Source organism: Triturus cristatus, chromosome 6 (genome assembly GCF_964204655.1).
Source record: "Triturus cristatus chromosome 6, aTriCri1.1, whole genome shotgun sequence".
Classification (NCBI taxonomy): Eukaryota; Metazoa; Chordata; class Amphibia; order Caudata; family Salamandridae; genus Triturus; species Triturus cristatus.
Window position 1 is genome coordinate 787,813,895 of NC_140589.1, and position 25,772 is coordinate 787,839,666.

Below are 25,772 nucleotides of genomic sequence, written 5' to 3' on the forward strand. Positions count from 1 at the left end.
AAACGACAAAGAATCTCACAAAACAATGCTGACACGTGCCCTAGGAGCAGAAAAGAGGGGGCAGATTTCCTGCACCTTGCTTGGGCATGTCTGGAGCTGCGGAAGTTCTGGTCTCGAGTTGTAGCAAAGGTGCGCCCAAGTACAGGTCTCCCCTTAAGAGAAGAGCCAATACAATGTCTGTTGGCCTATATACGACGCCCAAGAAACGGAAATTAGCTGTAGCTGATGATGGTCCTGGCTAGACGCAGAGTGGACATAATTTAGATGGGGCTAAGAAGAACGGACATAACAACATGGCTCAGGGATGTGAGGGAGTGGGCCCTAGCTGAAGAAATCCATATGAAACTACATCGTAAAGACGATAAGCTTCAGGCAGACCTCATTTAATGGCGAGAACCTTTTAACTCCGACCTCAATTCTGATAACTCGGAGAGCAGTCAGAATGATATTGAGCTGAGTGAGAGTTGAGCGGATTGAGACGAGAACGAACGGGGACAGTAGTGGGAGTGTGCAGTTTTGATGTATGCCCTCCAAATGCTTACTTGTAAACACGGTAATGCCTTTTTATTATCCCTCATTGTCACTTGTAATATTACATCTAACAAAATGTTGGCTTTGGAATATCAAGTGTTGTGCACAAGATGTCTACGTAACAATGTCTGCTGCAATGTTTGTTGAAAAAAATCAAAAATAAAGTTTATAAGAGACTTAAAAACACATTAATGGCGTTGGACCTAACCTGCATGGAGCAAATTTGGATAACAATAGGACTGATGGTGGCCAAATGCAACATTACACGTCTATGGGGAGAGGAACAACCATCGCAATAAACAGACTAAGAAAATGATATAGACTGGTGTATGACTGTAGAAAAAGTGGAGTCTGAGGGGATGGGGATGTTCCCAAAATCATTGGGGAAATGGAATGAGCACAGAGGCAACCCCGTACATCTATTGCCAAGACTAGTGTCGTTCTTTGTTTGCTGATCAACCTGTCTCAACTGTATTTGCTGGATGGGTGGAGGAGGACCCACAGGTGGGTGTGGAATGATGGATGATTGTCTCTAATTGATAAAGTTGTTGCATGGCCGTGAATTGTTATCCTTATCTTCATTATGTTTTGTCATTCTAACGCTGATAACAATAAAACAGAACTGTAACAAGAACCTCATAAATGGAATTTTGACAAATAAAAAATAATTTTTCTTTTCTTGAGGAGGGTGGTTTGACTGTCTCCAGCGTGAAGTCTGAGTAGTTTAAGGAACTGTGATAATGAGACAAGGACTTGAGGCGCGCCGATTACAGGTATGGAATCAGAACTGCATTACAACAATGGGGATTATTTTGATGTCAGGCGGAGTCTGTGGAGGAAACGGAACCGCCTAATCAAGATGCAACCGTAAATGGTGCGGTCGCATACTCCCATTCCACTATGGGAGTTTGTGTTCCAGCCGTAACACAAGCTCCCATAGAGGAATGGGAGTCTTTGTTTATCTCTGCACCCCATGGCAGGCACTTCTAAGTGGCTATCACAAGGTGCAGGGATGAACAAGGGGGTACCTATAGCATCCCCTTAGCCCCCAACCCAAGACCAAAACCAAAAGGGGGCCCTGCTAGGGGCCCTCAAACACTGTTTCCGACAGGGTTTTCAAGTCAGAAATGCCGGGATGGAAACCCTGCAGGAAACTGTGCATCGTAATCCAGAAGGCAGAAAAGCCCTCCATTTGGATTACAGGCCGTTCTCCGACTGGTAGACGGGCTCCTGGAGGCCGTAGGAAGCCAGCCAGAATGATCGGCCGATTTCAATTCTGACTGGCTGTATCCTTATCAGCTGGTCGAAACTGAAACCGAAAATGAGGCCTGTAAAGCCTCCGACCGCAGGACAGAGGCTTTATGCGCCTCATCGTAATTGGCCCCGTAGTGTTCTGCCATTTGATTTTTGCACACAAATATATAAAGCTGTACATTTCAACGCCAGAAAATGCACAAATAGAGCACTCAAAGATGAAGTCTGCTAAGAACTATTCTATCTATAGGGAGCAGGAAAAAATGTAAAACACACAGCACTGGATGAAAATAATTCTTTGAAGCAGTGAGCACGTAAAGTCTATGCTAATAACAAGCGCATGACCCAAATAAGGTAAGTGTTTCTTATAAGGCACATCAGTGGTGCAGTAAAGCATCTTAATTTCCAGACACATTCGGTCCTAGGACATGGCACGTTGGTTGATTTATTTTTGTCTGGGAGAATTTATTTTGCCCCGAAGTATTCGGTTTATATGCGATTGCATTATCTCCCGCTATTATTTGGTCAATCAGATCTAAAACACTAGCCCCAAACTAAACTGAGCCCATAACACCACATTGTTTTAATAAAATCCTAAATTATTCTTTAAGCTTCAGGTGTGTTCTTTGCATTCCCTTCTGCTCATTCAAGTGCATGACTACAGAGTAGGGGTGGGCGGAATTTGCGGAATTGCGTTACGCAAATCTCCGCGAAACGGTAAAAAATCTCCGTGAACACTCAGAAATTCCGCGAACACGCGGAATTGCTTGTTCGCGATGCTTTTTTCCTGTTCGCAATTGCTGTTTGCGTGCTCGAGAAGAAATATCTCGCGAACATGCATTTTGAGAACGCGAACAAGCAAAAATTTCGCGAAATCGCGGAAAGCAGACTTTTGAGCAATTTCGCAATCCCCGCGGAACGCGAAATTACGCAAATTACGCAAATTACGCGAGCGGAACGGAATTTGCCGCCCAGGCCTACTACAGAGTCACATGGTGTGTGGGGTGTAGGTTATGTGATGGACTAAGTGACTTTATGAAAATTCGAGCTTAATCTAATAATCTGCAAAATGACTGATTTCTTTGTGAAACAGCTGCTGAAAAACAACTTTCTCTTAATGTTATTCCATAATACCTAGACAGATGCATCACTTAAAAACCTTAAATTTAGCAAACTGTCTGAAAATGTGTAAAATCTTACTTGAGCATTATAAATATTCCTACGTGATATTGACAAATGCTATTCTATTTGTCAACTTGGAATCAAAGCAGTTGTAATGTCCACTCCTGTCCTAACTACGAAACCAAAACATTCATCACGAAGATAGCAACACAACTCTACTCATAAGAACAAAGAGCATCAGAAAGTTGACAAGACAATCAAAACAGAGCAATCGAGTTAAAAAACCTAAAGGTAAATGTTCCTTACGTTGGAAGGTGTGGGAGACCGCCCTGTTTAATCTCTTTAAACTGATGCACAGTTCCCTCGTGAAGGCAATATGCAGCAAGTCTGCTAATGTAATTAGTGTCTCCATTTTCCAAGTCTGGGTTTGATGATTTATAGGAGTCATTAACAATCTGAGTACAGAACATAGGGAAAAATAGGTTTGCATAAGAATGACATAGCAAAATGTGCAGAAAGGTTAGGTTTAATCAATATTTTCAGCTATTTATAAAAACCATTAGAAAAAAAGAAAATTATAAACTTAAGTATAGGCTAATGCTTGCTAAATGTCCTAGCATGTTATTTAGCATAAAGTCAATATCAAAATCAAAGCAAGAACTGTAAAGTGGTGATCCTTTCTGTGTTTAATTTTTTTAGTAAATAAGTAGTAACAGTAAATGTCTTTATTTGGTTAAATGCTCAACCATAAAAGATATAAAATATATGAATTATACAAAAACGATACATAAACATCTAAAATCTTAATAAATTGTATTAAATAAGTAAAATAATACAAGTAGTTTATTCTGAAGCAATAGTTAAGAAGGAGGATAAAAACAGTGACTATAATATTATATTACCAAAACAACTGAAACAAAAACAACCAATACCCACAAGCATCAAAACATTTTGTTTAAAAATAGAAAAAAGAGAAGAGGGAAAATAAGGACTGGGAAAAAGGGGGTAAATTGGTTTTGAAATACAATGCACCCATTAAGTATCAGATATATTTTCTTAATAGCTACAATTCATAAATAAGATCATGTATTTAGCAAAAAATAACTTAAAAATTACTTTTGTAACAGAGATGAAGATATAATAAGGAACAATTAAAATCCATTAGTCATGAAGGTTTGACAACTTCCTGTTGTCTGGTCAATTTTCAAATATATACCAGTAAGCGAGATAAAGAAAATGTTACTTACCATGTAAGCACCTGTTTGTGGCATGTAGTGCTGTGAATACTCTTGCCATCTAGTGTTGGGCCCGGATGTGTGCAAGTTGTTTTTCTTAGAAGAAGTCTCTTGAGTCACGAGGTAGAGTGACTCTTCCTCTTGCTGGTAATGCGCACGGTCATCGACGCTGTTGCTGGATTGCTTCCCTGCATGGCCGGTAAGGACGCCATAAAGGCTCCTTTTTTCCATGAGTGGGCTCGAAGAGGAACGGTCAAAGTTGTTTTAGATTTAGCATAGCATCTCTGAATGCCTTTCACTATCCATCTGGCAATGAGGGAGTTGGACAGAATCCTCCATTTATGGGGTTTTGAGAAAGCAACAAAGAGTTGTTGTGTATTCCTAGGTGGTTTAGTCCTGTCAATGTAATACAGGAGGGCTTGTTTAACATCCAAAGCATAGAGAGTCTGTTCCGCAACTGAGTCCGGGTGTGGGAAGAAGACAGGGAGTTGATTAGGGCGAAACTGAGAGGCCATCTTAGAGAGGATTTTAGGATTAGTGCAGAGGACAATCCTATGACTATGTACAGAGAAGAAAGGTTAGTGCCTGTAGCTCATTGAAACATCTGAGTGAAGTGATGGCGAACAAAAAAGCCACCTTCCAAGAGAGGAATTGTAGGGGGCAGGAGTGGAGGAGTTCAAATGGAGGACCCATGAGTATATTTAGTACAATTTTGAGTTTCCAAGCCGGGGCTGATGGGACCCGAGGGGAAATGACTCTCGAGACCCTCCATGAAAGCCTTAATGACTGGAACTTTAAAGAAAATCTCTGTTCTGGGGATAGGAGTCCACATTTGCCAGGTGTAGCCGTATGGAGGTGAATGCCAGTCTGCAAACCTGCAAGTGAAGCAGATAGCAGGCACTGTCCTGCACTGTGGCTGTTAAAGGGTTGATCTGTTTTCTGTGACAGTAGAACACAAACCTCTTCCACTTGGCCGCATAGCAGGCACAGGAAGTAGGTCTGCGTGCTTCCTTGAGAATGCTCATGCATTCAGGTGGAAGATTAAGGTATGCAAAGTCTTGGAACTCAGGAGTTAAATAACAAGGTCGGGAGACCTGGGGACTGGGTGCCTGATTTTTCCATGGATCTACATGAGCAGCTCCGACCTGTTGGGGAGCCTCTTGTGCAGAACCAGTGAGAATTTGAGCAGGGTCATGCACCAGGGCTGGTGGGCCAATGTGGGAGCCTCTGGGATGAGAGTGAGACATCTGCCGAAACCTCCAAACCACAAATGGTAGTAGTGGGAGAGTCAGAAAAGCGTAGGTAAATATCCATGACCCAATCATTCATACCGCACTGCTGCTGGATTGTGGGTATGGGAACCTGGAGGCAAAGTTTGGGTATTTAGCATTTTCTGCTGTGGCAAAGAGGTATATTTCTGGCAAGCCACATTGCCGAAAGTACTGGACGAGGACTTGCGGTTGGATTTCCGACTGGTGGACTTTGTTGCTGCATCCTGCTGAGTAGGTCGGCAAATTGTTCCCCATTCCCGGAAGGTACTCTGCTAGCAGCAGCCAGCCTGCTTTGGCCGTTACAGCCCCCAAGAACCACAGCAGCCACACGCTGCCAACGCGATGCACCCGGAGGTGCACATAACGCTTCAGGGCTCCCCCAAGTCAGCCAGCCTGGTTTTGCTGCCACCAGGGACCACAGCCCCCAAGGACCACTGCGGCCACCAACACGACACCCCAGGAGGCACACATAACCATTTCAGGGCTCCCGCAGCGCGGGATGTGCCCAGGCAAAGCCCGGGCCAATCCACGCCTGGCCTGGAGGAGGTTGGGCTGGGTCTACCCTCTTGGTTTTCTGCTCTCTGAGATATTGGCGTTGCAATCGCCTTACGAAGATTATTCTGATTCCTGTTCAGTAAGTCTGCTTTTAATTTTGTGTTCTTAGCTCACAGTTTGTCTCTAGTGAGACCGGGATTTCCCTTAAAAAAAGAAAACGTTTTGTCTGTGGAGGGTGGAATAACTTTTGCTCTGAATTCAGATCCAACTCCCAGCTGGGTGTCTGGGGACACTGAACCCAAAATCTCTGTCAGTGCGCAAACAATAATGGAATTATCTCCGGCCACGAAGTCACCGCCCTACCATTCTCCATCCCCGTCGACTGGATCACCAGGCAAAAGGAAGAAAAAGATGAAACACGCTGTGCCTCTGCTGGGAGCAACTACCAGATCAAAAAAAAGAGACACTACATGGAAGGACCATTAGCAATCCATTAGTACCTACCACTACGTCAAAAACTACACCTATGCCGCCAGACCATACAGCCTTATCCATACAAGATATCGAGATTTTAAAAAGTCGTTTTGAAATTTATTATCTAAAAATCTTTATCCAATCTTGGTGAGACTTGACAAACTTGAGGCTAATGTGGGAAATATTCAAAAGTCGATTACTTGTCTAATGGCTGGGGCAGGAAAAGACGGGTTCACAGGTTCAGAATGCCCGATTTCTGGGGGGACACAAGAATCTGCAAGACAAAATATGTGTGTAGGAAGTTACTGTAGCAAACCCACACAACCTCCTCCTGTAGTTACCCCTCAAAAGAAAGGTTATGTTTTTGGGAAAGAAGTGACCAAAGACAGAGAATTGAAACAAGTTGGCCAATCATTTGGGGGTGGGCATACTAGTAGTAGTCTAAGGCCAAGTGTGCACAGTTCTTCACAAAATGGAAATTATATCATAACTATTGGACAGCCATCTTCACCAAATAGATGATGTTTCTGACACAAACGATTCCTTAAATAAGGTGAATCTGGATCTTCCACCGGAATGTTGCCCATATGTGGTAATTCTAACTAATGTCCCCATGCTCCAGGGGAATCTTATAGAAACCACTAGTCAATTGAAAAATAAAGTTTGTCACCGGCTATCCCATAACTCTTGATTTTACAAACTCTAGCTATCCTGATATTCTTTTCGTTAGAAGAGTGAGCTGGATTGGTCCCCTACGTAAGTCTACTCAAGGGGACTGCATTGTAATTAATTGCAGTTCCCCTGTCCTAGCAGAAAAACTGATTAGAAGCGGGAGGAAGTCAAGTGGGCGGGGCATTGATCAGGGAATTGGCATTATGCCCCTGTTTATTTTTTGTAGACATCTTAAGCCCACTGGCCTAATTATTACACCTAATGCCCGTACAGCCCAGAATCTGCAGCTGTGTAAGGAGCAATTCTACCTTGTAACTCGTAATAGATACCAAGCACTCACAGAGCAGACTGACTAAACTTGGGTAGTGCTAAATCTATGATGATCCATGCCTCGGTCCTAACAAGCCACTCTGGAGGGGGATACTTTAAATACCATCTCAACTGAAATAGAGGACCGAACCCCAGTTGTTCTGCCTGACTTTCATGCTCCTACCCAAGGCTCAATGAGTGAAAACTTCATAACAGGACTCCCGCTCCAGGGAAGGACAAATGATGACCAGCTATTGAAAATTATCTCGTGAAATGATGCTCGGATTATGTCCAAACTTAATGACCCGGAGTAGGGTGAGCTAGTGGACAGCAGTCACATATGTCTGCTTCAAGAAACTTGGGCCACTGAGCATATACACAGGGTTGGGTACACCACGTTCAGTATTGAAGCTAAACAATCGCCAGCTGCGCGACCAGCTGGAGAGTTGTTGATCTGGATTAAGACCACATTGGCTTGTAAGATCAAGCGGCTAGACATAGGTCAACAGGAGATCCTTGGTTTAGACCTGATATTGCTTAAAGGGAATACTCATGACATTAATAAACCTATATAATCGATTTAGTAGTCACCACAAGACTTTAGACACTATATTAACACTCACGAACCTTCTAGAGAGCTCAAGAAAAGAGTATTATCTTATCATAGCTGGTGACTTTAACACAACATATGAAACTATAGATTTTGTACAGGAAGTAGTGCTGGAGGAAGATCAAGCAAGAGGGGTTAAGAGGCTCCAGCTACCACCCATTAAAAGATGTACTAAGGTTGGTCAGCAAGTCCCGTCGTTCACTCTTGCCTTTGTGGTACGTGCTTGTGATGGGCAGACACTCTAAGGCGCAGAAGCAAATTTTACATTTAAAAAGGGAAATGCCAAGAGCAGGATTGATTTTATTATGGTAGATCTCGACCTTTGGCCAAAAGTCAACAACATGATTATTTTAAATCATCAGGATAGTGACCATAATGCTCTATACCTGAAGCTCACTGTCATTCCTATTCCTAAACAGATTCACAAAGAAAACGGGTCTTCAGCACAACGCAAGCAAGCGCAAAATCTTGGGGAGTGCTACCTTCTTTTCACCTTCTCCCGCTCGTCGCCAAATTTATGTAGTGAACAGGAAGACAGCAGTGGATCCGATAAGTAGATTTATTGCAGGAAAAGAAGACAGCTTAAACAGCCACCAACCGGACCAGACACCAAGGCATCCATCTTCTCCAGCACCGTGTACAAACTCCCCAAGATTCCCCTCATGACAGCCCTACATTCTAACATTACATGCTTACATTATAGTATCACTACATACTAACATTGTACTATAACTTACATTGAAATAGTACACAGAGCACATCACTTTACAGCAATGAGCTCACGGTTTAATCCCCGAGTCTTCAGACCAGTAGGGGTGAGTAGTTCGCTTCCCACTCCCTGTATAGTATAAACGCATACTAACACTACTTACAGTTATACTACAGCGGCAAGTATGCTACAGCGCACACAGCCCATCACTTTACAACAATCAGCTCGGTTTGATCCCTGAGTCTTCACACCGGAAGGCGTAGTACTTCGCACAGTAGAGCTCAGTAGTTCGCTTCCCACTCCCTGTATGGTATAAACACCTACTAACACTACTTCCACAGGTATCCTACAAACACCAGAGCACATCACTTTACAGCAATGACCTCCTGGTTTAGGCTCTAGGTTTCATACCCGACTGTAGCACCATGTCATCTCAGCACCATGTCACTCTGAGCAACGCCGCACTTTCAGACCGGTAGGTGTGATTACTTTGCTTCACACTTTCCTACAGTGCTCCTATCCTCCTGTTTCCAACTCTTTTCGCCCTTTTTCCCCCCTTACTCGCTTCAATGGAATCACAAAATGGCGGCCAACGCTTCCTAGTTGCAACCGCTCGCAGCGCTCACAACCAATAAGCAGCAAGCTTGTGCTTGTAACGCCTCAGCCAATCAGATGGCAGAACTCCCAAATATCGATATCTGTAAATTTCGATATTTCTCCAAAACTACTACATCAAATAAACAAAAGTGTGCTTTCTAGACAAAGACCCTTCTCCCTGACAAATTTGGGGTAATTCCATTCACCCGTTCGACCTGAAGCCTTGTCTAAAGTTTCCTATGGAAATTAAAATGGAGAAAACATGTTTTGGGACCCCCCTTTTTTCTTGGCCCCCTTGACAAATCACCCCCAAACTTTCCACATAGGAGCTGATATGAACAAAGAATTAGTTTGGAAAATGACATGAAGATTCATCAAACGACGCCAAAGTTATAAACAAAACAAAAAATGCTCTTCCTATGGAAACTTGGTCCTAACTATAACTACCTACTGGCGACCGCCAGTAGGTAATATATATATATTATTACCTACTGGTTATAGTTAGGACCAAGTTCATGTGATCAAGGTCGTGGGAACGCGACCGAAACACGTCATGTCAGGTTGCACGGAATAAAGTTGCACTGAATATTGAACTTTGGTAGCACGCTGTGGTCTGTACCTGTGTGTCTTCTTGGTGACTACGGAGAACGGGACGGTGAATATATAAATATATCTATATATATCTATATATCTATCTATATATATATATATATATAGATATATATATCTATATATATATGATATAGATATATGTATCTATATTCACTGAAAAAACCATAGGTTTCAGGGGCGTTATAGTTAGCTGGACATTTCCCTCGTACAAAACCCTAGAAATTCCGTTATAGTTAGTTCAGCTAACTATAACTCGCGCACCCGCAATGCACTGCTGATGACATCACATATTACATCACTCATGACATTGTCAGTGACATCACTGATGACATCACTGATGACATCTGAAATGACATCACTGATGACGTCATCCATGTGATAAATTAGTGCATCTTCTCACACCCTTTGATATACTCAATCAAAATTTCAGACGTCCATTCTCAAAACCATAGATACTCCAATACCAATAACTACATACCCACTCATTGACTCTTAGATCTACACACACATCCACTCACTCACCTGTACAGTCACTCATACTTACAGTCAATCAGTACAGGACTATCATATGCATTTATACACCTACATAGACACTCACACACCACCAAACATCCATAGAGGTACTCTCACACCTAGTCACTCATGCAAATAATGTATCACCTATACAGTTATACACACACAAGTTCACTTACTCATAAAAATAGTACCACATTCTTACGCTCTTATACAATCACTGATACAAGCACACACTCATCCATACAGCCACTCTCACAATCACACACTCTCACATATACCCACTTATATACTCTTACACACATATATACTGCCTTTCACATATGTAGTTACTCACACATGTACCACTGAGATATACATTCAATCACTAACACACCCATACATACACTCACCCAACCATACAGTCCATCACAGATGCACTCTTAAAACCATGCACCCATAGAATCACCCACACACACATGTATGCACAGAGTCACATACACCCCACCCATACAAACACTCAGGCACCCATACAGATACTCAGACAAGCAATCAATAACCCATAGAGACACTCATATAGCTATTCACAAAACCATGCAGCCGCTTATACACCAACAGACAGACAGATACAGACATTCACACAGTTTAGTCACTAGTCTGCAGTAAGATACGTTTAATGACTCACTTATAGAGTCAGTCACGCACCTACTAAATCAGCCATTCACACACTTATACACCCACTCATTCTTCCATGGGTTTTCCCTATATATATATTAAACATATTTAAAATTTACAGAAACACACACTCACTGGATGACATCATCAGTGGTGTCATCAGTGATGTAATTTCAGATATCATCAGTGATGTTTATCAGTGATGTCACTGACCATGTCATGAGTGATGTAATATGTGACGTCATCAGCAGTGCATTGCGGGGGCACGAGTTATAGTTAGCTAAACTAACTATAACGGGGGAATTTCTAGGGTTTTGTACGAGGGAAATGTCCAGCTAACTATAACGCCCCTGAAACCTATGGTTTTTTCAGTGAATTTCTAAGGTTTTTTAAATGCCAATTCCTAACTAGAACGCCCCTGAATCCTTTGTTTTTTTTCAGTGAATATATATATATATATTTTGCGCTGCTACATGATTTTGCTGATTTGCACACATGTTGCGTATTTTGCACTAATGCACTTGCACTTTATTTCCAGTACTGTTGCTCCTAGGAATAAATATATACAGTGGGGCCATTTGTCTATTCTAGGACTTTTCCTTTACATTGGTCCTATTTGCTTTTTTGCTTTTTTTGTCTATTTTGTATATTTATACACAATATGATGTGTGCCACATAGGCTTGTATAAATCTAAAGGCACGAGCACTTTATCTAGGATGCATCAGTATGACAATGCAGTATTCACGACTGTCTATTTACAATTTTAATTTTCTACTGGTTTTAAGAGTTATGTGCAATAATCAAGCAATATTTTTACATGTATTTATGCAGTGACTTTTATATGCAAACTCATTGGCAGTGTGTAGTATGCGGCTCATTCGTTTAAAGGAACTATTTTTTCTATATAGGATTTATCCAGACGGATTGTACGTAATAATAATCCACTTATTTTATATCATGTATTGTATGGGGTTTTACAAGGTTATTGTTTAGGTTTATCCGCTGGCATTGATCTTTCTTTTATGGAAAGTTTTTATATATAAATGTTGTAACTCTGACTCCTCTCAGCTATATATTTTTTTCATGGCTAAAGTTATGGACTCGCGAGCACATTTTTTTACTTCAGGGTATTGCTTTATTGTATAACCACTATGGTTCAATTCAGCTTGATGTGGCTATTCGTCATGGTGCAGTATTTGTGCACAGTGTACGTAGTATTTTTTCCATTACCTTGTATTTTTACCCTTGATGTAATATGGAGGTTTGCTGTTCTGTATGCCGCACTCCTATTGGCTCATGTAAATGGGAGGAGTCTACAACTTACTATATCTGTTGTGTATGGTCCTAATGGTGTCATGTGATCAAGGCCGTGGTAATGCGGCCGAAACGCGTCATGCCTACTGACTCCAAGGAATAAACCTTTTCTACGACAATTTTCAGCGTGCTGTGGTCTGTACCTGTTCCAGCTATCTACTGGAGTCTGGGAACTCCTCTTGTGATATATATATATATATATTCACTGAAAAAACCATAGGTTTCACACACGTTATAGTTAGGAATTAGCATTTAAAAACCTTGCAAATTCACTTAAAAAACAATAGGTTTCACACATGTTATAGTTAGGTGGATATTTCACTCGTAAAAAAACAATGAAATTCCCCCGTTATAGTTAGTTCAGATAACTATAACTCGCGCGCCCGCAATCCTGCTCATGACGTCACATATTACATCACTCATGACATGGTCAGTGGCATCACTCATGACATCACTGATGACATCATCCTTGTGATAGAGTGGCGGTCGCGCGAGTTATAGTTATCTGAACTAACTATAACGGGGGAATTTCATTGGTTTTTTACGAGTGAAATATCCACTTAACTATAACATGTGTGAAACCTATGGTTTTTTAAGTGAATTTGCAAGGTTTTTTAAATGCTAATTCCTAACTATAACGTGTGTGAAACCTATGGTTTTTTCAGTGAATTTCTACGGTTTTTTAAATGCTAAGTTATGTATGTATTATTATTTTTTTATATATTTATTTTACATTAAACTACGTATTAAATTTTTTTATTTTTTGGGGGGTTTTTCACCGTGCGTGCACGGTGCGCGCACCCCCGCGATTTTTCTAAAAAAAAATTACAATGTTTTTTTCTGCCTTCGGGGGGTCCTTCAGGGACCCCCTGACAAAGGCTAGGGGGTCAGGAACTCTCTACCCTGCCCCCTTTTCACGTTCGCCACCTTCCTTTTTCACTCTCGCACTGAAAACAAACAAAATGGCGGCCGACACTTCCTGATTTCGACCGATTCGAACGTTGACTAACATGTAACCACCAATCAGAATTACGCTTGCGCACGTTAAGGTGCTCGCACGGTGCGCGGCTATGGATATGTATGTGCTTTTAACTGCAATTTTCTCAGGAACTACTGAACAGATTGACTCCATATATGCAAAAGGCACATCCCTGACCTGAGGACTACCTCTCTGCCAAATTTCAAGTAATTCTGTTCAGCCGTTCGGGCTGTACCTTCGACTAAAGGTCCTATGGGAAAATGCATGGGGAAAACGCGTTTTGGGACCCCCCTTTTTTCTCGGCCCCCGCTTGACAAATCCCCCCCGAGACTTTCAGGGTAGGAGCTGAGCGGAGCGCCCCATTAGTTTTGAAAATTTCGCGAAGATTCGGCAACCGGCGCCAAAGTTATTCAAAATAGAATTTTCTGATTTCCTATGGAAACACGGTCCTAACTATAACTATCTACTGGCGACCGCCAGTAGATAATATGTATGATATAGATATATATATATATATATATATATATATATATATAGAAAAGCGATAGTATCCCTGCACCTCCACAGCAGCGGCGAACAGAGACGCGGACCCAGCGAAATTAGGTGAGATGGAGTTTATTTGTTCTTAAACCTCGAACCTGGCGCGTTTCGGGCTACGAAAGCCCTTGCTCACAAGTCAGTTTGAAGCATGCTCATCATTATTTTTAAATACTTAACAGTGATTAGAGTGCTGACATCACATGATGTGTAGACATAGAAGACACACTGCAAAAACGTAACTGTTATCTTTAGTCTGTTTTCTAACATGGACTGCTTAAAAGCGTGAATGCTTATTATGGAGTCAATTCATTATATAACACAATCGTACAGTACTAATGTATATAAATAGTTCTAAAACCTATAAATTATACTAATAAATAGAGTTTTTATAAAATGTCTATATAAAAAAACTTTTAGTAATGATTGTATATATAGTGTTTTAAACCAAAGGATTTGTAAAATCAATGCAACAATTCAATTGGTAAGAACTAAGTTTCGTATTGGAAAATATCCTCATGACTCCATGTTTTACATAACTGCTTCAATGCTGTATATTTGTTGCCCATTCAATTTATCTGTCAACAGATCAATCGTAGCAGTGTCACTTATACGGATAAAGAGTGCTAATAAACTGATCCAAAATGGATCATCATAAAGTGCTAGTGCAAATAGGAATGTGCAAAATACATAATCAATAATATGTGTAAGCAACCCTAAAAAACATCAAGGTAAAAGACAGTAAAAACCCATATTTAACAAAGTTAAAACCCGGGCTAAAATCTGACTAAAACCAGTTGATGCTTCCAATAATACATACGAAGTGGAAAAAATAATCACATTTGGCTATATTGAAAGAACTATACATTGTCTAAAAGAGATAAATACCGACATTGTACACACTTAGATAACTCAGTCCTTAAATAGATAAATAAATAAATGAATAAATAAGGGACTAAACAACTCACTGTGTGCTTAAAATCAGTTGTCAAGACACCTGTAGCTATCGTAAGACCCAATGTTAGTTACAGAAAGTGGTACATTTCATCTGTATTGTTTAATCCATTGGGAGTCTTACTGTCTAATTCTATGATCATTTTAGATTCCAGTTCTCTTAATCTCTTCTCCCTATTGCCTCCACGTCGTGACTTGGGTACACTCGCCACCACAAAATATTTTAGACAGTTTAAATCATTGTTATGCACCAACTTAAAATGCCTAGCCACTGGGTATATAAACACTCCACAACGACCGTCCACTCCAATCCAATTAGTTCAGCTGCACTTTCCCCTGCTTCCAAAAAAAGACAGTGTAGCACCAGGTCCAAGTACTTGATGAATTTTTTGTATAAACTAAAGTGCCTCTGCAACACCCTACACGGAAAGCCTAGCCGTTTCGGCTCACGCCTTCAACCGGGCTATTCCATCTACCCCACACTCAGTGTTTAAAAAGCAACAAAGGACTAGTTTGTCCACATCCTGCACTTCCTGTTGGCAACATCTAGAATGTACAATAGATACAATCGTCATGGGGTTTCAGCCATATTGAAGCTCCTCAAAGGGTAATAGAGAGCAAAAACACTAATCCAAATTTCAAATACTACATCCATCAGAGATGGAAAGGACATAAAACACTCAAATAATTTCACTATAATACTGGAATAATAGATTATGCCAGTACTATTGTAATAGCTTTAGAAGTGTTGTCATGGCACTATGAATGTTCTATAAACTCCATGGTGATGCATTGTTTGTGCTTGAAGCACAAACTCATTTCCCTGGAAGCTGTTGATGAGATGAGCAGGAATAAACACGTCTTCAACTACTAACTGTCTGTAGTTGTGGTCACTTCAATTGGCGACGTTTTTTGGGATGTACTGCTCATTCTCAGTTCGCACCCACGTGCATCTGTGGAGTTGTGCTATTTTTCTATTTATTTTTTTTTTTGACCGGCGCATTCTATTTTGAAGAAACAGTGGTTAATCCTCATTCAAGACTCTTATTTTGTGCCTAAGAGGTTCATTCAACCGATGGGACGTCCCGTCTCGGTTTTGAACCCATTTGAGGTCTGGTTCATTTTTGGCTCGACAGCTGAATCTTGTTGCTGCTAACTACGTTTTGAAACGCTGACTGGATCGTCGTTGGATCGTCGTTGGATCTTTATGCCCTGAGCGTGTACATGAGCATCTGCCTATTCTATACAGCTGAAGTATCTCAGAAGGCGATTATTTTTTTTTCAAGTGTGTTGGTAAAGCTCATGGACATGGCGCATACACCGATGTTGTGATTTCCATGGGAGCAGTACTGAGTGAGTTTAACAGTGAGTAAAGGACCTACAATCAACTTAACAAACTTTTATTCAAGTCCTTGACATTGACAGTTGCATCTATTTTCGTTTGTAAACCGCTCGTGTACTCACTGCCGTTACTGAAGTCACGCGCTCTGCCAGGATTCCATTGTTCTTCTGCACTTCTGTCCTTCATTGCAGTGCAGCAGGAGCGTGCCGTGAACCACACGACTTACGTCCCGGTGCGCACTGACGTCATCGTCAACACGCATTCAGAGGCTTTCTGTGTTCAAGTCAAAGACGTTGCTGTTTCCACATAGAGGCTTCATTCGTCGGACTTAAGGAGTGTCACCGAAGTCTTTGGGGTATTAAAGCAGTCAAGCACAGTCATACGGAATCGACAGTTGTGTTTTAGGTACTTTTCGTTTATGATGTGGAAACAGTAAGCACAACCAAAAGACATATTTTTTTTTTTTTCGTGTTGGTTTGAATCATTTTATTCAAGCCAATATTGCAGCGCCATCTATTGGACATCTATTTAGTTTCAGCATTTTATTCATTATAGTACTGTTGGTCAAATACAGAGTATTCTTTCAAGTTTTGTTTACTTAGATGAAAATAAGCACATACTAATGTTTTAAATCATACAATATATTACATTAGAATTTAAATGTTACTCTTGTAGCATAGGAGAAGGGAAACGTACATTGCTTGTGTAAGTTGTGTGGTTTGAGTTGGTTACTAGTTTTTCATCCACATTTACATCATGCAAAATGTACAGGCACCCGCTCCATTTTTACAGCTTCCAGGGGACCCGCCAGTAGAGTGGAAGGTATGGTACAGGGCTTTCACAAAGTATTTAGGGGCCATTGGTGGTCTCAGATTTAGTGCAGAACGTAAAAGATTTATGCTTGAGCATAATTTGGGGTTTGAGGGCCAGGCCGTACTTGAGCATTTACCTTTGCCAGAAGTAGCAGAAGGGGCTGAACCACTCAATGATTTTGACCAGGCAATTCAAATGCTTGAAAAACAATTTGATGTAGAAAAAAGTTTAGTCGTAGCTAGACATAAGTTCTTTACAAGAGAACAACAAACGTCGGAAAGCATTGTATCGTATGTTGCTTCTTTACGCATTTTGGCATCTGATTGTGAATTTGAAGCTTTCACATCCCAACTCATAAGAGATCAAATTGTGGTACGGTGTAGGGACAAAAAGGTTCAACAAAAGTTACTAACTTTGAAAAACCCATCCCTTGAAGAAACAATTTCCATTGTCAAAAGTATAGAATTATCACAAACATCGTCAAATGAGCTGAGATCAGATAAAGCTACTGTTGGTGCTGTAAATGTAAGCAAGAATAGTGCAGATAAGAACAGTGTATCTGATAAGAATACCAGTGAAAAAAATGATATTGAGGTTAAAGGGAAGTCACAGGTTGCAAAACAAGATAGGAAACAGTTCTATCCACAAAAGAAGAATATGTGTTCTAAGTGTGGCTATGCCACACATTTTCCTAATTCACGAGTCTGCCCTGCTCGGAATGCATTGTGTAGGAATTGCGGTAAACAAGGTCATTTTGCCAAAGTATGCAATTCTAGAAGGAATGTCAGTGTGGTGTGGGAAGAGTGCGACAATCTAGAAAACAACACAGAAGTTGTTAGTTCCATGAGAGATCTCATGTTGGTAGTAAAGGACGATTGTGAGGATTGCGCAGACCCAATTGCCGATATAGTGGTTGATGGCAAAGTCTTAAAATTGCTTGTTGATTCGGGAGCACGGATGACTATGATTACTGAGGAGTTGTTCGAATCTGTATGGGGTGACAGACATTTAGAACCTCCTGATAGAAGTCCCGTGTCCTACGAAGGAAGAAAGATTCAACTTAAAGGCTTCTTTGAAAGCACTTTAATGTTCAAGGGAAAAACTATCACGGGGAAAATTTATGTAGCCATCAAAGGACTAGATATCTTGGGGTGGTATCACCAAGCTTTGTTTAAAATGACCCTTAGGCCAGGTACCAAGGATCCAGTTTCTATTGTGAACGAGTCAATAAGTAATGAAGAATATACTAGTTGGGGGAGCAGTTTTCCCAAGGTTTTTTCTGAATCTCTAGGGTTGATCAAAGGTTTTAAACATTTTATCAAGGTAAAAGATGGAGCCATTCCATGCAAACACAAACTGCGCAATGTACCCCTGAGTGTTAGAGATGATTTGACTAAAGAGTTGGAAAAGATGTGTGAAACAGGGGTGATTGAACCAGTTGAGTCGTCTCTTTGGTTAAGTCCGTTAGTCGTTGCTCGGAAAAAAAATGGCAACCTCAGAGTCTGCATTGACTTACGCAGTCTCAATAAAAATATCTGGGTAGATTCACACCCGTTACCCCGTATTGATGACATAGTGTCAAAGTTTCAAGGTTTCAAATGGTTTTCTAAGATAGACTTGTCTTCAGCATACCATCAGGTGGAGTTAGATGCATCATCCAAACATTTAACGGCTTTTGTTTCCCCGTCTGGAACTTTTCAGTTCAAACGAATGCCTTTTGGGCTAGCTTCCGCTGCTTCTGTCTTCCAGCGCGTCATGGAAAAGGTTCTGATGGGTGTGCAGAATACAGTGGTTTTCCAGGATGATATTTTCGTAGCTGGTATTTGCAAGTTTTCGCATGATAAGAGTTTGACCGAAGTGTTGAACAGATTGCAAGATAAAGGTATTGTAGGGAACTTAAGTAAATGTGTTTTCGGAGTCCAGTCTATAGAGTATCTAGGGCATTGCATTTCAGGCGAAGGTATTCTTCCTAGAGCTGGGTTAATTGAAGCCATTGTTAAGGTTCCTTCTCATAGATCCAAGGAACAGGTGTCATCTTTTCTTGGCATGTGTGAATTCTATGCCAAATTTATTTCTAATTTTTCAAGTAAGACTGCACATCTTCGAGAGCTTTTGAAGAGGGGTACCGTGTTTCTTTGGGATCAGGAATGTCAAGATGATTTTGAGAAAATAAAAAACGAATTGAATCATTGCAATATTCTAACTCCATACGATTCTGCTTTAGAGTCTATTGTATCTGTGGATGCTAGTCTGGATGGTCTAGGTGGCATGTTGACCCAAATGAAAGGTGGGTCAGAACACACAGTTGGTTTTATTTCCAGATCATTGCGTCCCAGTGAGAAAAACTATTCTGTGATCGAGAGGGAGCTTCTTGCTTGTTGCTGGGCAGTTGAGAGATTCAAAGGTTTTCTCTGGGGTAGATCTTTTAAGCTTATGACTGATCATAAACCTCTTGTTCCGATTCTTAATGGTGTGTTGGTAAAAGATCATACGCCCAGGATTGCTAGGTTGAGCTCCAAGCTTCTTCAGTATAATTTTGTTGTTGAACACATTCCTGGAGGAAAGAATATTAGACCAGATTTTCTTTCTAGATTACCGTTGCCAGAGACACGAGAAGAATGTGATGCGGAAGAAGATGAGGAATGTTTGATTGCAAGCATTGATGTTTGCAAAGAGGGGTGTTTCAAGGAGGTCGAATGGTTTGATGCAGTGGAAGCAGACTCTATTCTTAAAGAAGTTAAAAGATATATCATTCAGGGGTGGCCAAAGGAGAAACACTTAGATTCTGATTTACAACCTTTTGCTAAAGTGGGTGATGAACTAACCTTGGAGGAAGGTGGTATGATTTTGCGTGGTGACAAATTTGTACCTCCAGTGAGTTTGAGAGATCGGATAATCAAGGCTGGTCATGAAGGTCATTTGGGGCAGACGTGTACTAAACGCAGAGTTCGTTCTGTATATTGGTGGCCTTCAATGGACCGGCAAATAGAGAGTATGGTGGAAAATTGTTACACTTGTTGTTCTAGTGACAAAGTAATAAAGACGGTTATTCCTCCCAAAGTAAGAGTTGAGTTACCTTCTGGGCCTTGGATGAAGTTGGCTGTAGATTTCATCGGTCCATTTAATGCTTTATCCAGTAACTATAGATTCGCTTTAGTGGTAGCGGATTATTACAGTAAATGGTGGGAAGTGTGTTTTATGACTGAGCCTAACACGACCAGGGTTATCAAGTTTTTGGAAAGTCTGTTTGCAAGAGAAGGATTTCCCAAAGAACTGGTGTCAGACAATGGAGTGCAATTTGTCTCCAAGGAAATGTCTTGTTTTTTGAGTCAATCTGGTATTCTCCACAAGCGTGTAGCTCTTTATCACCCACAGGGTAATGGTTTCATTGAGCGCATGAATCGAATGTTGGTTGAATGTGTGCAATGGGCTGTCTCTGGTAATATGGATATCGGGGGAGCTGTGCAGAGCATGTTGTGGGCACATCGAACTACACCGGGTTTGGAGTTTGGGAAAAGTCCCTTTGAATTATTGAGAGGGAGAATTGCCACGTTTAACATGTGTCCAGCCTGGATGAGACAGTGGGGGTCATTGTCTAGTTCAGGTTTGTTACCCTCACACGTGGGTCATAAAGCTTGTGTTGAAGAAGATACTTCTTGTCCATATGAAGAGATTTCTCCTAAAGAGAGGTGGTCTCACAATATAAAAGAAGGGGATTGGATTAAGATAAATATTCCACACAATGTACCTAAAGGTTTTTCTAAGTTCAGTCAACCTGTTTGTGTAGATTCAGTCTCGCGGCATGCTGTGAGGGTCAAAGGGAAAAATTGGTGGAATGTGTCTAGGGTTTATAGGATCCCTGATAAGGTTGCGGTACGAATGGGTTTGAAGTTAAATTCTGTACCAGGTATTGGTATTTCTGTCCGAGAGGGTGGGAAACTTGGACTGAATGGGGAGAGTTTGTCTTGTGATGGTTCTTCACAAGGTATATCTCCAGAGGGATCCTCTATATCAATCAGGAGGAGCACACGCAAAAGATTTGTTCCCAAACGTATGGATTTGTAATGTGTTATAGTATGTAGATGGTTTAAGTTTGTTCTGTAATTTTGGTGAATTAATTTTGTCTTTCATACTTCTTTTATTTGCAATGTATTTATCTAGGGTGAATTTATTTGTTATTCATTTTTATTTAAATGTATTCATTTTGTGTTACTATTTTGCTTTTTTGTTTGCTTGTTATTATTTATGCAAAGAAGGGAGATATTGTAATAGCTTTAGAAGTGTTGTCATGGCACTATGAATGTTCTATAAACTCCATGGTGATGCATTGTTTGTGCTTGAAGCACAAACTCATTTCCCTGGAAGCTGTTGATGAGATGAGCAGGAATAAACACGTCTTCAACTACTAACTGTCTGTAGTTGTGGTCACTTCAACTATATCCAGAGAACACATATAAAACCTAACGGGAGATTCAGAGTTGTTGCACATATTATAAGGAATATTTGAGCAGATGTGCCATCAACTGGTGACAAAATTACTTTGCAGATCGTACATTTTACCAATAATTTTCATATATGCATACAAACACAAAATAATGGTACATAACCTGGATCTTGCAAGTGTGCTTGTCATAAATTTGAGGTGCTAATGCTTCTTGTCATCATCATATTGCACATTTCCCATAAAATTCAGTTACTCAATTCTATTGCATTTCTTTAGCCAAACTGGCTGTGGTTAGAATACACAGTTTATGACACTGTTGAACATACTGCAACAGCATCATAGATTATAAAGTGCAAATGCTTCAGTAAACAACCCACTCTTGTTGTGAATATTGTGCAAGTGTACTTATCATAAATATAAAGTGCTTATACTGCTTGTCATCCTAATGTATATTCAGTGAAAAAAAACAAAGGTTACAGTGATGTCACCGACCATGTCATGAGTGACGTAATATGTGAGGTCATAAGCAGTGCATTGCGGGGGCGTAAGTTCTAGTAAGCTCAGCTAACTAAAACTGCTGAAATTCTCTGGTTTTGTATGAGTGACATCTGACCCTAATTATAACGTCCCTGTAACCTTTGGTTTTTTCAGTGAATTTATAAGATTTTTTAAATTCTATTTACAAACTAGAACATCCCTTTAACCTTTGTTTTTTTCAGTAAATATCTTTGGTTATTTTAACTAGTAATTGCGTTTGCAGAGTGGTGGAGAAAGTTGGCTGGGCCTCTGACCAGCTCTCAGGAATCCCACTGTGTAGGACTTGCAGGAGGTACCAGGATTGCTTCTTAGCCGCCAAGGTCCCTCAGGAGTAAAGGGGACTTCATCCCCCAACCACTAGTGCACCACGAGCCGAGCCGTGTTTGCAGAGTGGTGGAGAAAGGGGGCGTGGCCTCCAAAGACCTCTTAGCAATCTCGCTGTGTGTGACTTACTGGAAGTAATAGGAGGTGCAAACGCGCCTCCTGACGCACTACTGGTTTAGGGAAGCAGTCCACTTTAGCCCTTGCTCCAGACATGCCCTTACTCCCTATTGCTTGGTGAGTCCCCTGGACCTTGCTGGTCCACACCGTAACCTGCTTTACCTTCCTGCATGGGTTGCAGTTGCCAAGGCTTGTTGGTGCCCCAGCCAGATACCGACCCCTCAGCACTCGACTTCCCCATAGAATTGTACAGAGTCCATGGTCGTGTTAGCACACTGCACCCGTCCTCCGTGGGGTCCCTGTTTACTCACCTTGGGTGGTTCCTTGGGGTCCCAGCGATTCTACATGTTCTAGACACTGACCCAACCTCAGTCGTGGTTCTTATACCCACTATTTTAGTATATAGTTTGGTCTCCCCCGGGAGCCCACTGTGTATTGTGCTACTTACAACTGTTTCTTTGCTAAGGTATTGTGTGCTTTGTGTTGTATCCTTGTGTAGAGGATACTAGAGAGTGTTATATAAATAAATACATATTTTTATACCTACTGTGTGGATCTCCTTTCATTTGGTTAATACTAAAGGTGATATTCTGGTAAAAACAAGCTGCTTTGCATTCCTTCAAGACTAAGCCTGAAGGCTGTGCTCCACAGCTACCACTAGGATAACTTTCTAAAGGTTATCTTTGACCTCATACATCATAAGGGTCATTTGGACTGGTGCAAGGTGCCCACTTTAATTAGTGGAAAGCATATACCAGGCCAGCCTCTCACATTGGTATGCAGCGGTTAAGATTCAAGCCTGCATTGTTTTATCAGATAAATCTTTCTACTGATTAACTAAAAACCACTAAGTACTAGGTACATATAATACCAGCTTAGAATAAGTAAGTTCTACTGAACTTAGGGTTGGGTAGTCAAGGGTCTAGCACACTCTTTCTCCACCCTAACAGAGTTTAGTTTCCCACTAGGTTGGGTAAGTGAATACCGCTGTCATAACCGAGATGGCAGTTTTGTACTAAACCTGCATTAGAGGGGATAAATTGAAACATTTCTCAGTAGTACTTTTAGCGAGCTCTTCTGGCCACTATTTACACTGATGAGGTTGCTACATCTCTCTGACATGACACCTGTCTTGGCAGTCTCGGGTGTATGGACATAGCAGTAAATTCTGCTAGGACTATATGCTTCTCGATTGTCCTACTTTCATTTCTTGTCCTTGGATCATTTTCATGATCCAGTCCCGATAGGGAGTCTGTAATCACCAATACAAGACTGCGCCACTTATTATTATTCAATTGGGAGGTGGCAGTATCACTTCACCCTCCCCTGTCCTTTTTTTGTCTTTTTTAACTTTTTCCTTGAATGCCTAATTACGGTTGCTACATCCCGTTATGGTGACCCTTATCAAGGGTTTAGCTGTCTATTCATAATTAAAATGCTGCAGGGTTTCGCGCATGCGTGGGTCGACTACACTGCTAACTAGCGCGTGCGCGAAAGGTTTACGAAGTGTTTACCTGAGACGCGATATATGCTGTATTTTTGCGTATATATCTATTCGCCTGTGTTCTCACCACGTGGCTACCTGGAACTGGCTTTTACTTTTACCTTTATATTTATCACAACCTTTCGAACAATAGACGTGTTTTTGTATACACGGCGCAACCTCAGAGTGTCCACCGCTGACGCCTGCGCATTGGGCATTAGACATTCGTTTAGCCTTTGACGTAATGCGTCTCAACAAGGCGCATGCGCTTTTCTGCTCACACGCTAGTGTTTTCGAACAAACATTCACAGCTGACTTCCATTACAGGCAATCACGTCAATCGCGAGCGCTATAAATAGAATCCTCCCCTTCCTGCCGGTACCTCCCAGACAGCTCGTGAGTCAGTCAGAGGTATCGACGGACAGGTAAGGTTGGAGGTGTTTGGGCCTTAGCTGAATATCCTAGTAAGCTTCTTTTGGATGTAATTTCACTCCAGACTGAGTTTTTCAAGAAATGTGGACACATTCAGCCACTATAGTAAGCCTTTTACTCTTTTACTTATTTACAACATCTCCCCTAATCACATAGGTAATAATTATTCATAGTTTTTACTTGTTATCTGGCTACACCAGATGACTGACAGGGGTTTGCAAACAGACATCATCAAATTATATAAGATACACCTAGGGAGTCTCGAGGTTTTGGACTTTTTAATAGTGTAGGTTTCTTTTTGAAATGTTTAAAAGTATGCGTGTTGAGTTTTGAGCAGATGGGTATCAATTCGCAATCTGTCTGGCTTCTTTCTCCACATTTAAACAGAGCGGTGCCTCCTTCTCCGAGCAGTCAGCCGGGTGAGGTGAGGCGGTTCTCCCACATAAAGCTGGATGAGTTTCTTCATTTTTTTAAGTTACATACAATTGTGTTTACAAACATCGTTAAGAGTTTCTTTGGTAATCAGGGCGATGCTGAAACAGCTCTGCCAATTGGCGACTAGTAGTTCTGTTCTGATGTGCATGATGTCCATTTCCTATGGTTTATGTTTAAATCTTTTTTCCAGGAATGAAGACATTGTCCTTACGCTCAAGCACGAGCCTGTTTTATCTGGTAGGGTGGCAATTGCCACTATCGTACCCAACACTCACATTTGGTTTGCATGGGTTTTGATCTTTCACTTTGTGATTAGTTTGGCAGTAGCACCTTTTTTTTGTGTGTTTTTTGGTCCTGAAGAAAGCCGGGTCGAGTGACCATTACGGCTGAAACATGTCGACCACACTTTAATACGAACCAAGAATTAGCCTGTAAAAATTCAAATCAGACTATAGGTTCTTTTAGATATGAAACTTGGTTGATCCATATTAAACACATTTTTTCATCAAGTATTCATTTTTAAATTCACATCACTCACTAGCACTGCACATCACTTGAGCCCTCGATTTCTTGGGTACACACCCTGGCAGGAGTTCATTTTCTTTCTGGGTATCACTGGCCTGCGCACCAGGTAGAGTCCTTGGTGATCTGTGACCCCGGGCTCAGACAGTGATTCCTTAGAGTTCCAAATGACGATGCTCCGCCAATAAGGGTGGGCTGATGGACTCTCACCTCCTGCGAGGTGGTGTCTCAACTACTTGTAGGATCTCATGCATTTCTCCACAATAACTATTGGTTAGCCATTCTGTTCTGAACGGACTGTGCACCTTCTGTTGGTTTTTTGTATTGTCTAGTTGGGATTGGAGGTGTATCAGTCCTTAAACCAAGTCCCCCCTTTTCTTGACCCTCTTATAAAATTGTTTTTTGGTAAGTGAATACACCACACCACACTTAGTATGTCTTCTAAAGGAGAAGCCACCAGTGGCTCACTGCCTTCTAGAT

The 25,772-nt window shown here is 41.1% G+C and overlaps 1 protein-coding gene across 1 annotated transcript in view; it reads right to left on the minus strand.

Annotated features, from left to right (window-relative positions):
• The window catches only part of LOC146817879 (interferon-induced, double-stranded RNA-activated protein kinase-like), a 512,572-nt gene that overhangs the window by 356,679 nt on the left and 130,121 nt on the right, over nucleotides 1-25,772 (minus strand). Inside the window, exon 4 of the mRNA XM_085611365.1 lies at nucleotides 3,214-3,362. Within this exon, the coding sequence (XP_085467491.1) occupies nucleotides 3,214-3,362 (149 nt within the window). The remainder of the gene's footprint in view (nucleotides 1-3,213; nucleotides 3,363-25,772) is intronic.